A 13,590-nucleotide genomic window follows, 5' to 3' on the forward strand; every position below is an offset into this window, starting at 1 on the left:
AGAGAGAGCAGATGAGGTCTCTTGAGTCACACAAGAGGAAAACAGCAACAGCGCTACATCGCCTCCCAATAATGACTTAAAATAGCATTTTCTTTGATTTCAACATACTAGCTAGTTTTTGTTCTTTTAAGTTTTACGTTGTGTTTTTTTTTTACAAGCGTTGATATAGGACCAGGCGTTTAAAGATGCTGTTATTTTCTAAATATATTTCTATACATAACTAGGGATGAGTATCTTTCACATTTGAACCGATACAGTATCAATTCAATACGGTACCTAACGGTACTAATTTTCGGTACGTTTGTGTGTGCTAATTCATTGTTTTATACAACAAAACCTAACTTTCATTTGAACATTTAATAATGAGCTGATTATGATAACGTCTGTCCAATTGTTGTATATTGTTTTATTCTTACATTACTTTGTTCGCATTGAACATTTCAACATTACCTGGAGGCAATTTGCATTAGTTTGCTCTCAGTGCTGCTGGAGTGATAGCCAAGTGTTAGTGTTGGGGATGTAATGATGTGAAAGTCATACTACGGTTATTGAGACCAAAAGTAGCACCATTATTGTAATCGCAATATTGTACTGTACTCATACACACTCAAATCCTTATTGTTTTAATAACTAAAATAGACACTCTGTTAGAAAAGTGACTTGTTTTGCATATTTGGGTTTCTTATGCTGCACCGATAGTGTTTTAGTCTTAGTATTTAATCTTTTTTTAATGGCTAAACTTTTATTGTTTTAAGTATTGTTTCAGACTGTAGCACTTTAAAATGTATTTAAATGTAAGGTGCGTTAAGAATAAAATATATTATTATTTATTATTTCTGGTGGGTGTTCTATTCTTTGGTTGTCACACTCTTTTTAGTGGTCATTTAACGCACCATAAAATCACCTGATGTGTCGTATTCCTCTGAGTATAGAACGATCACTCAGTCTGATCACTCAGCATGTAGGTTCAATGTGCACAATTGGATAGCTTAGTTGCTCAGACAGCAATGTGATAATAAGTTTAGATTGATGTATGTCATATCTTAACGAGGAAAGATGTTCATGTCCCTTGTTTTCATGTTAGCATTTAAGCTAGCAAGGTAGCGCCAGTCCATCTGTGAATTTAACAATGTGCAGTTATCAATCACAGTTTTTCAAATAATTTAATTTAAACTGTAATACTAACCGTCAGGGCTTTTACTGTGGTTATCGTCATTTCCGTTTATCGTTACATCCCTAGTTAGAGTTAGAGTCCGCAAAAGGATGTGACGTCACACGCATGGCACCGATTTTTAAATACAGACTCTCATGCCGAACCCAAAAAAGAACTTAATTTAATTTTAATGTAACGGAAAATGTAGCTCTCTTTGACCACATTTATTTAAGTATATTGCATAACGCAACAGCAGCAGAACCAATGTAGTAATGCTGTACTATATGTGTAACATGAATAAGTTTCAAACAACTAACTAGCGCAAGCCACATTTTTACAGCGCATGCAGATGTGGATAATAATCCCTCCTGACACAGTAGTACCTCGGTTTACCAGTTTTTCAGAAAACAAGGTCTCTCTTGGCTAATTGTTTTGCTTTATTCGGGTTACAAGCCTTCCCACCACTAGAGCGGGCCTCTAGAAACCTTAGGGTTCCTGGTACGAAACCAGCTTCTGCCATGACTGCCGTTGTGTCCTAGAGCAAGACTTTACTCACTGTGTGAATGTTTGGTGGAGGTCAGAGAGGCCGTTGGGGCCATCAGCCTACCCCAGAAGTATCTTCCACCATCACTTTGTGAATGTGGACTGAGTGAATGATGGCGTCACAGTTCTCACTGTAAAGTGCTTTGAGTGTCTAGAAAAGCGCTATAAAAATGTAATCCATTATTATTATTATTATTATAATTATTATTTAGCAAAGTGAATGTCACAGTGTATCTTGTAGGATTCGACTAACGTATCCTGTCTTACTCGCGAGCATTATCGTAAAGCTGGAAATGGACATAAAAAGAATAAGTGGATATTCATTGAATTAAAGAAACAAATAATCAAAAACTAACTCAAATCTAACTTGGTGAAGCAGTTGGAGTGTAGCACTGATAACGCCCACCAAGGATGTTACAACAATATTTAGGGAGTTACAATAATATCTAATCAGCAGACATTTATCCATGGAAATATGGAGAAACTGTGTGTTTGATGGAAAAGCAGCTAGAAGGTTATATCTTCAAGGTAAATTCTGTAAATTATTACATTATTTCATAAAACTACCGTACTTGTTTGTAGTACACATATTGTATTATTTTTCATAAAAAAATACAATATCTAAAAGTTAGTTTTTCTTTTTAATAGGCATTTTAAATGTCAAAATGGTGCTGTTTTGTGGGGCCCAACACAAATTAATTTAATTTCAATTAATTTAAATTGGGAATATTGATTTGATATCGGAGTAGTCTGCGTTACTAGCTCCATCGCAGAACCAGTTAGACTCATAAGCCGAGGTACTACTGTGTTTCATCTGAAGTCACCGACATATACAACTTCATGAAGTTGCCAACAGCCACAACTGTTAAAGGGGAACTGCACTTTTTTCGGAATTTTGCCTATTGTTCACAATCATCATGAGAGACTAGAACAAAATTTTATTTTATTTTTTTCCCTTTCTAACATAAAAATCTGCTCGTTCTAGGTGGCTAGCAATGCAGCTAATGGGAGCAATCATTTCTACCTCTAAATTACTTTTAAAATGCATCAAAAATGTCAACAATACTTCATTTCAAATAGCTTGGCTCCAAGTTCCACATTTGTAGCGTCAAAATCGCTTTCACCTCACTCTCCATCTCGTCGGTTCCAACGTCTCACTCTTCTTTCGAGCTGGCTTCTACAAGCAAAATGATATTTAACTTCAAAAGTATAGGGTTAAGATTCCTCATTTGTCCTAAAATAGTTGTCTTCGTTGTCTGTTACCAAGTCTGCCATAATTAGAAAACACACTTGTGTTTGATTCCCAAAGTAGGAACACACAAATTTGTTGCCCGGAGTCAGACGCGCGTTGCTATGGAAACAGAAATCAATGAGCGGAAAAAAACAGTTACGAAAATGATTACAATTAACAAAATACCGTAAATATTGAACATATTGCATATTGTTATGAAGGTGTATGTTACTACATTATGTATAGACTTGCAATGTGTATATAAAACGTTGATGGAGGGTTTTGACGTTGATTTTGAGGGCTCTGAAGGCTACAGTGGTGACTCCCATTATTCGCATCTTTCAAGCGTTTTTCATCATCTTTAAAAACATTTTAAAAAAGACGTGTTATTGCCCCTCATAATGATTGTGAACGAAAGACAACATTCCATAAAAGGTGCAGTTCCCCTTTAATGCCATTGTTTTTGTGAACAGGCGCTAATTAGAGACTCTGGTGGTTATTTGATTTTGTAGACCACGCATCCAGCAACTACGGGAGCTTTGGTGAAATTAATAGAGGTGTTGATTGAAGCATTTATGGTACGTTTTGGTCTCTTTTCCAAAAACAGGTTTGTCAGTGAACAAGCTACATCATATGGAAAATTCTACATGACAAAAACAGTGGTTATGCTGTTGTGCAATTTTATAAAAGTAAATCGATGTCCCTCTTTTTAGTACATTACTTTCAAAACTAAATCCAACTAAATTATATTCAGAGTCAACTCTATACTGTTTGCATGATTGATAAAATCTTAGTATTTTAGGAGCATGAGGTGGTCACAAAATACCAACTGATATATATATATATATATATATATATATATATATATATATATATATATATATATATATATATATATATATATATATATATATAAATCGAATCATTACATAATGGATTACTCACATCAGAGAGAGATGGATATCACTTGAAGGGGAACTTCACTTTTTATTTTTGCCAATCATTGAAAATCCCTATGTAAGACAAGAACACATATATTTTTCTTTTTTTAATTTAATTTAATGTGTAATTTACAGCAAGTACAAGGTGGCTAGCAATCCAGCTCATGGGAGTAATCTATTGATGCCAAAAAACCCTTTAAGAAAACATCCAAAAACCACACACTCACACTCATAAGGGCCTATTTAGTTTTGGCAATCAGCCTATTCCTAGGTGAATGTTTTTGGAGGTGGGAGGAAGCCAGAGTACCCAGAGATAACCCACACAGTCAAGGGGAGAACATGCTAACTCCACACAGCATATTAAACAAGAATTAGCGATATTGCTACTATAAGCGCTTCTGCCGAGGAACTACTAATAGCGGTGCCGTGAACTTCAGTCAACTTTGACATTCAACTTAAACCTGGAGATGGCGAGAAAGACATGAAAAAAGGCCTGTCAACGCCCACTTTTTTTTTTTGTACCTGCGTGCAGATTATGATTGATTCATCTACAAACCCCGTTTCCATATGAGTTGGGAAATCGTGCTAGATGTAAATATAAACAGAATACAATGATTTGCAAATCATTTTCAACCCACATTCAGTTGAATATGCTACAAAGACAACATATTTGATGTTCAAACTGATAAAAAAAAATGTTGTGCAAATAATCATTAACTTTAGAATTTCATGCCAGCAACACGTGACAAAGAAGTTGTGAAAGGTGACAATAAATACTGATAAAGTTGAGGAATGCTCATCAAACACTTATTTGGAACATCCCACAGGTGAACAGGCAGATTGGGAACAGGTGGGTGTCATGATTGGGTATAAAAGTAGATTCCATGAAATGCTCAGTCATTCACAAACAAGGATGGGGCGAGGGTCACCACTTTGTCAACAAATGCCTGAGCAAATTGTTGAACAGTTTAAGAAAAACCTTTCTCAACCAGCTATTGCAAGGAATTTAGGGATTTCACCATCTACGGTCCGTAATATCATCAAAGGGTTCAGAGAATCTGGAGAAATCACTGCACGTAAGCAGCTAAGCCTGTGACCTTCGATCCCTCAGGCTGCACTGCATCAACAAGCGACATCAGTGTGTAAAGGATATCACCACATGGGCTCAGGAACACTTCAGAAACCCACTGTCAGTAACTACAGTTGGTCGCTACATTTGTAAGTGCAAGTTAAAACTCTCCTATGCAAGGCAAAAACCGTTTATCAACAACACCCAGAAACGCCGTCGGCTTCGCTGGGCCTGAGCTCATCTAAGATGGACTGATACAAAGTGGGAAAGTGTTCTGTGGTCTGATGAGTCCACATTTCAAATTGTTTTTGGAAACTGTGGACGTCGTGTCCACCGGTCCAAAGAGGAAAAGAACCATCCGGATTGTTCTCGGCGCAAAGTTGAAAAGCCAGCATCTGTGATGGTATGGGGGTGCATTAGTGCCCAAGACATGGGTAACTTACACATCTGTGAAGGCACCATTAATGCTGAAAGGTACATACAGGTTTTGGAGCAACATACTGTATGTTGCCATCCAAGCAACGTTACCATAGACGCCCCTGCTTATTTCAGCAAGACAATGCCAAGCCACGTGTTACATCAACGTGGCTTCATAGTAAAAGAGTGCGGGTACTAGACTGGCCTGCCTGTAGTCCAGACCAGTCTCCCATTGAAAATGTGTGGCGCATTATGAAGCCTAAAATACCACAACGGAGACCCCCGGACTGTTGAACAACTTAAGCTGTACATCAAGCAAGAATGGGAAAGAATTCCACCTGAGAAGCTTAAAAAATGTGTCTCCTCAGTTCCCAAATGTTTACTGAGTGTTGTTAAATGGAAAGGCCATGTAACACAGTGGTGAACATGCCCTTTCCCAACTACTTTGGCACGTGTTGCAGCCATGAAATTCTAAGTTAATTATTATTTGCAAAAAAAAAAAAAAGTTTATGAGTTTGAACATCAAATATCTTGTCTTTGTAGTGCATTCAATTGAATATGAGTTGAAAAGGATTTGCAAATCATTGTATTCCGTTTATATTTATATCTAACACAATTTCCCAACTCATATGGCAACGGGGTTTGTAAACGGGGGGATAAGAGCACCCAATCAGTCGGCATCCCACTCTGAGAAGACACTGTACAGTAAATAATTATGTTGTTATGTTTGAAGTATGTATTTCTTGTTTAGCACTTAGCAGTGAAGTGAAGTGAATTATATTTATATAGCGCTTTTTCTCTAATAAAGTTAAAAAGTTAAAGTACCAATGATTGTCACACACACTAGGTGTGGCGAAATTATTCTCTGCATTTAACCCATCACCCTTGATCACCCCCTGGGAGGTGAGGGGAGCAGTGGGCAGCAGCGGTGGCCGCGCCCGGGAATCATTTTTGGTGATTTAACCCCCAATTCCAACCCTTGATACTGAGTGCCAAGCAGGGAGGTAATGGGTCCCATTTTTATAGTCTTTGGTATGACTCGGCCGGGGTTTGAACCCACAACCTACCGATCTCAGGGCGGACACTCTAACCACTAGGCCACTGAGTAGTAGTAATGACTCAAAACACTTTACATTGAGTATTAGCAGTAGTGCTACTTGCTGGATCTGCTTATCACTAAGCTTTCAAAACTTGTAGCCCATCCTCATATTCAGGCTCAAAAAATGCAAGGTTCTGGATCATTTTTAGTCTCAAAATAGTCGTTGGCTCCCATGAAGACTGTCATGATAAGTAGTTGTTATTGTAGAAGGAAAAGGCGAATGTTGTGATGTGTCTGTGAAATTAATACGCTGCTGTATGCTTAAACTGACAGAAATAAGTAAATATTACATGTTCCTATGAATTTGCCTGTTACTACATTACATATATACAAAAAGCATGTATATAAAACACCGATGGAGGTTTTTGGTTGTTTTAGATCAAATCTCATTACCTCCATTGTTGACTGACTGTTGCTAGTGTTTATTTATGAATTAGAAGGCATAAAAAAAGTCAAACATGAGAGCTTGGCTAACATAAGGATTATGAATGATAGGCAACATTCCAAAAAAGTGCAGTTCCCCTTTAAAACACCAACAAGTGCCTAGTCAGGATCTATGCAAGAATACGCCGCTGTATGCTTAAAATTACAGAAATATGTAAATATTACATGTTCCTATGAATTTGCCTGTTACTACATTACATATATACATAAAGCATGTATATAAAACATTGATGGAGGTTTTTGGTTGTTTTAGATCAAATCTCATTACCTCCATTGTTGGCTGACTGTTGCTAGCGTTTATTTATGAATTAGAAGGCATAAAAAAAAGTCAAACATGTGTGCTTGGCTCACATAAGGATTATGAATGATAGGCAAAATTCCAAAAAAGTGCAGTTCCCCTTTAAAACACCAACAAGTGCCTAGTCAGGATCTATGCAAGGTAGTTTGGATTTTTAGCATTGCTGGACTAAATATATTTCATTTTAGATGCAAAGATTTGTATTTATGTTTGAAGTGGTCATACCACAGAACTCTTACGCCTTAGTATACAAAGGCTTGGAAAGAAGCACATGAAGTTTTAATCATTATTCTGGGATCATAGTAGGCTTGGTTGACTTAAGTCTGGATGTGAGAACAGTATGCTGTTCTTTGCAGCTCTATGCAGAACCTCGCACACACACACCACAGAACCTTCTTCTCTGTTGCCACCAAACAGGAACAATGAACAAGATGTCAGAGAAGTCAAAGAAAGACAGAAACAAAGCAGCAGGTCTGATCCACATCATAAATGACGACAGTCATAAAAGTTGTGCCCTGTAACCCATGAATGGCTATGTTTAACATCTTAGTGGGAAGGTTAAATGAGCGTAACAGAGAAGATGACATACATTTTGCACCTTATCGCCCTCAGTGTAGTTGCGTCTGCCAGCTTTGCCATTGTGACTGCGCTGAATGTGGTCGCCATCGGGCCAAGCATTAGGACTGTTGGGGCCAGAGGACACTGAAGCTACTTTCTTTCGATCCTTCTTGTGTTTGCAGTTCATTCTGAAAGAACAAAGGCACTACGTTTACTGTGACCAGTGAAGAAACATAGCTCCCATAACTAGAATTCTCCACCCACAGGTATGCAGAGTACAGTATTAAAAATGTGATGATGAGACTGGTACATTTTTTAAATCACTGTGTCACAACAATTTAGAAGCTCGGTGATTGGGGATAGCTTTCACTAAAAGAATATAATCCTGTCCCAAGATTAGCTCCCCTTATCCCCTGTATTCATAAAAGGCATATGTAAAGTTCATAAAGTGCCTGTGCAAAAAACCTATAAGTTATAGAGAAGGAGTTGTTATAAGATACGTCATCCTATTCTTCCGCTAATGAGTGCTCATTAATGAAGCTTAAACCTAATGGCCAGATATTGGGGAGGGAAATCACTGTGTAGGGAAATTATGCATGTTATGTTGAATGTACCTGCTGGGAGACTTAGAGGTGCTCCGCATGGACATTATGGAGGCACTGCGGCTTCTGCAACAGCTGCCTTGACGCTGTATGCTCCTTCTGGGAGTTTCAGCTGGGGAGCTATTTATACAGACACACATGCACAAATACAAAGGAACTTGTATGTATGGGCACATCATTGCAAACTTAGGCATCCCTCTAATTATTAAATTAATTATTAAAGCAGGTCAGGCACGGCTGAACACTTTCAAAATGAGCCATAAGGCAATGCAGAGTTGGAAAATAAGCAATTGGTGTGTGACTCTCTTTAACATTCTGCGAGGCTGTATCCGACAAAAATTATGATAAATAAAAAAATTATTAAAGACGATGACACAATACTGTTGATCTCATATTGCTTTCTAAGTATGCCACAGGGCGCCTGACACACCCAAGGCAGCGAGAAAGACACACCAAGAGAGGTGGGATACATGCTAAACTGAAAGCTAAGGCTTCACCACCACCACTGTACCTAGCTTATTGCTAGCCAAAGTCTGATCTTTAAATAACAAGATGGATGAGCGGAGAGCCAGAATAGCATAACATAAAATGTGCGAGTGCTGAGTTTTGAATTTTATGGAAATCTATAACACTAACAACACAGGACTTAGCCATTCAGCTACAGACCTACTCCTTATATCACAGAGACCACAAAGCTGTCAAAGGTGGCGGAATGTTTGTCTGTTTGTTTAGATCAGGAGTGTCCGAGTTTAAATTTTTTTGCTGGGGACCGAAAGCGGACTGCATGCAAAGTAACTATATATACAGTACAGGTCAAAAGTTTGGACATTCACATTCATTCACAACACAACTGATGGTCCCAACCCCATCAATAAAGCAAGAAATTCCACTAATCAACCCTGATAAGGCACACTTGTGAAGTGAAAACCATTTCAGGTGATTACCTCTTGAAGCTCATCGAGAGAATGCCAAGAGTGTGCAAAGCAGTAATCAGAGCAAAGGGTGGCTTATTAGGGGCGGCGTGGCGAAGTTGGTAGAGTGGCCGTGCCAGCAATCAGAGAGTTGCTGGTTACTGGGGTTCAATCCCCACCATCTACCATCCTAGTCAAGTCCGTTGCCCCCTTGGGCAAGACACTTCACCCTTGCTCCTGATGGGTGCTGGTTAGCGCCTTGCATGGCAGCTCCCGCCATCAGTGTGTGAATGTGTGTGTGAATGGGTGAATGTGGAAATACTGTCAAAGCCCTTTGAGTACCTTGAAGGTAGAAAAGCGCTATACAAGTATAACCCATTTATCATTTATATTTATCATATTTGAAGAAACTAGAATATAAAACATGTTTTCAGTTATTTCACCTTTTTTTGTGAAGTACGTAACTCCACGTGTTCATTCATAGTTTTGGTGCATTCAGTGACAATCTACAATGTAAATAGTCATGAAAATAAAGAAAACAAATTGAATGAGGTGTGTCCAAATTTTTGGCCTCAGCATATATACATATCAGTATATATGAGTACATATTATTATAATAATATAGTACATATATATTAATAGTTATTATAATTGGTTATTAAGAGTATGTAATAGTGCAACTCCTACCTCCTATCAACCAGCTAAAATGCTCCAAGCATGGATAAGTGTGGAGAGAGTGGTTTGCATTTTTCCCATCATCCCTTCTCATGGACGTAGAGTGGACATTTTTTATAATAAAAGTTCAATGAACAGGCTGTGTTATGTGTGACCATGTTTAGAGAAGTTTTGTACTGCCTGATTTTTTTTTTTTTTTCTGCACCGTGACTAGGGAAGGTTGTTTGGATTAGGTCATATAAAAAAATACTGCTCTTCGTTGACTAAAAAGCACAATTAATAACAGTGTAACTTTTGTTGGCCACCAGATGGGTACAAAATGTCAGTAATCAGACCACTGGATAGCTATATTTGATATGGGTGCACAGCTCCCGCTCAAATTGTTTATTGAACTCGTGCCGTCTTGCAGACCAAATTGAAGACGCCTGTGGGCCGCATTTGGCCCGTGGGCTGTTGTTTGGACACCACTAGTGTAGATGGTGTGCAAATATTCAGATGATGAAAAAATACTGCTCAACAAACTTGAAGTGCTGATGGTAATGTGTGGACCTTTCTATTTACGAAAGAAGTTCAGTGCAGTGCTCATGCTGGCCGTGTACATCCCCCTGCATGTCTACAAGACTACAAAACTCCAATTTAGCAGTTCATACTGTGCCAGATCCGCTTTCAAATCACCAGATCTGTATAGAAGTCACGCCCACTCAGCGAATGTGGACCAGTTGTTGCTGGGACTCTCAGATTGACAATCCAAATGGTGAGGGCCTGTTTAAGGGTGGACTCCGCAGACCAGACGTGCCATGATTCGAAATTTACCAGTTGGCGTGTGACGTCACTGCAGTTCGCCACGCGGAACTGCAGAGGACAGGGAAAGCGAGCCAACATCATAGATGGCGAAAAGTATAAAAAGTATTTTTTTTATTTTTTTTTGTACTTATTGCTCGTTATGAATGTTTTTGTTTTGGGGCTCTCCTTAAAATCCTCTTTTGATTTGGCCCAAAGCTGTTTAAGGTCCGGCAAATGAGTCCGTATTAGATCAATGCCGAGGTGCAAAAAGACACGGGCACAAATGGGTAAAACGGATCCGCACCGGATTTTTAAGCCAATCTGGCCCATATCTGGTCCAGTTATATTTTGCTATTTGGGCTGACTCCTCTACATGACATCATAGATCAACACAAGACTGTTGTAGTGGGCGATTTTAACGACTGCGACATCAGAACGATTCTACCAAAGTCCCACCAGCATGTAAAGATTGCAACATGGAAAAAACAAACACATTTGACCATGTTTAATGTGAAGGATGCCTGTAAGGTGGTGCCCAGGCCCAATTTTGAACATATACCTTTTTATCTACCCTGTCTACAACCAGGCTCTCCCAGTATACACAACTGTTGACTTGTGGAATGAAGAGGCTGATTTGGTGCTTCAGGACTGCTTCAAAACAGGAATGTGTTTAAGACTGCTCTTGTTGGTGAGGACTGCACTGGGGATTCAATGATTATACGTCAGTCGAGACACAGCCCATGCACCCAAAACATTGTTCCCACTAAGAGCTGCATAGTATAGCCAAAGCAAAAACCCTGGATGAATTGTGAGGTCCCGTCCATGCTGCGTGCACACTTATCCATTTACCTATGGTGATACTGAGGACAAAAAGGTCAGATACAACCAACGTAGATCCACCAGGTAAGCCAAGGGACAGTACAGGTTGATGCTGATTACCAACGGATGTGGCTGAGTTTGGTGCCCACTTTGACGCACACTTACAAGGAGAGGGACACAGTTGCAGCGAGGAAGGGGACACTTGGAGAAATGATGCGATGAAAAGCCACCTTCTTCTTTACTTTCTTTGTTCCTGATGCCCAACTATTTTTTTTTTTAGCCTGTGTGCTGTTATCCGTAGCAGGGGAAAAAAGCATCTCCCTCTGAGTCCTCATTGAGCAATGTGGGCCATTCTCAGTCACGTGAATACTTTCAATAGGATTTGCGTATTTATTAAGGGGCAGTGCCTGGGCATGGTCTAGGCGTGATAAGTCACGCACACATCTGCAGTCGATTTCAAGTAGATTGCGATGTAACAAAGAAATGTGCTTGGATTTGTGAGCGTAAACACTTTTATATACCAGAATTTTTCCTGGCTTACGCTGTTTTCAAAATGTCATCATATGTCCAAATTTAGTAGGAAAGCATGAAAATAATCTCTCTTTAAATGCTATAAAGACTTAAGACATGATTATCGTCCGTAGGTGAAGTAAAGAGCAGCTCACACCTTGTTATCAGCGGGACTTAGGTGGAGAATGTTAAAACCTTTTCATGGTACCCACATGAGTGATGAACTCACATGGACCTCACATGGAATGTTCAACAGAGACTAGGGCTAGACAGTTAATAACATTTTTAAATTCTCGATTTCAATTTTGGCTTCTCACGATCATAAAAATATTATATTTTGAAAAAAACGATTAATGGACCATACAATATTCAGGCAAATTTCTGAGCTTGTGATGGTGAAACAGATGAGTGAGCGTTTCAGTGAAAGAAAGACTATGTCTACTAGAAGTTTGGGATCTCACCATGGTTGACAGCGCTATTACGCCTAATCAATAATCACAAATTTCAACAAAAAAAGTAAGGCCATATGATTTCCGCGTAAACGTAACCACGGATGGAATCACAGATTTGGCCAATAAAACAGAAAATAATGTTAAACACAGAATATCACGCAAATTTACCGAAATGACTAAAATGCTGTCTTTGTGAGAAGGAAGATTTGTTTGGAAAAATAATGTGTTCATGACCGCACATTCTTCCTCGAAACACTCAACCGCCATGTCCTGATCTAGAAAATGTGGAGGCGGCCACATGAAACACAGAATAAACGACAACACTAAAGCTAGCAAGAACAATCCATACACCCACAACACATCTCATCTGATTGTGTTGTTGGGAAAAATATTATCAATGTAAGATCTATGTACAAACGGGTCAGCAGTTGCAACCTGAGAGCCTCTCTCTTTAAACAGCCTAAAGTCGTCTGCATACTAGTCAAACTCAGAAGTGCAGCACACATACCCTCTTCACACTAACAGCGTTAGTGTGAAGAGCCAACAGAATAAATGTTTCAAAAAAGTACCTAGGCAAACATAATGTACTTAAAGCAAAATTAGTATGCTTTGACTCAAAATCTGGGTCAAAATTCTCCAAAGATGTATTGTACCAATAAATGTGAAAATTGTTGCATTTAATTAAGAAACATTTTACAAAATTGTACATATGACACAAAATGCACACATTTATTTAAATTATATTTAAAGTTGAGTTTTGATGGTGTAATAAATACTTGTTTTCAAATTAATCAAAAACTCAATATTTAAATATTCAATATTGTTCAAAATAATTGTGATTATTGTTTTAGCCATAATCGTCCAGCCCTAACAAAGACAGTACTTCTGAAGGAAGCTGAGAAAATTCGGAATGCCCCCCAAACGTTTCAGCAACTTCTAAAGATGTACAGTTGAGCATATGTTGACCAACTCAACCACAGCATGCATGGTATGAGAACTGGACCAAACAGGACAGGACGGCTCTCCAGCATAAATCATTAAAACTGTGAAGTAAACGTCACACCAATACGTCACATTTATGACAG

General features: G+C 38.7%; 1 protein-coding gene across 2 annotated transcripts in view; it reads right to left on the minus strand.

Moving 5' to 3' along the window:
- Positions 1-13,590, minus strand: part of srrm3 (serine/arginine repetitive matrix 3) — a 113,681-nt gene that overhangs the window by 28,559 nt on the left and 71,532 nt on the right. For both annotated transcript variants that reach the window (XM_061963132.1, XM_061963134.1), the window contains exons 9-10: positions 8,368-8,475; positions 7,785-7,941 (exon numbers count right to left, since the gene is read on the minus strand). In XM_061963132.1, the coding sequence (XP_061819116.1) occupies positions 7,785-7,941; positions 8,368-8,475 (265 nt within the window). The remainder of the gene's footprint in view (positions 1-7,784; positions 7,942-8,367; positions 8,476-13,590) is intronic.

This window comes from Nerophis lumbriciformis, linkage group LG09 (assembly GCF_033978685.3).
Source record: "Nerophis lumbriciformis linkage group LG09, RoL_Nlum_v2.1, whole genome shotgun sequence".
NCBI classification, from domain to species: Eukaryota; Metazoa; Chordata; class Actinopteri; order Syngnathiformes; family Syngnathidae; genus Nerophis; species Nerophis lumbriciformis.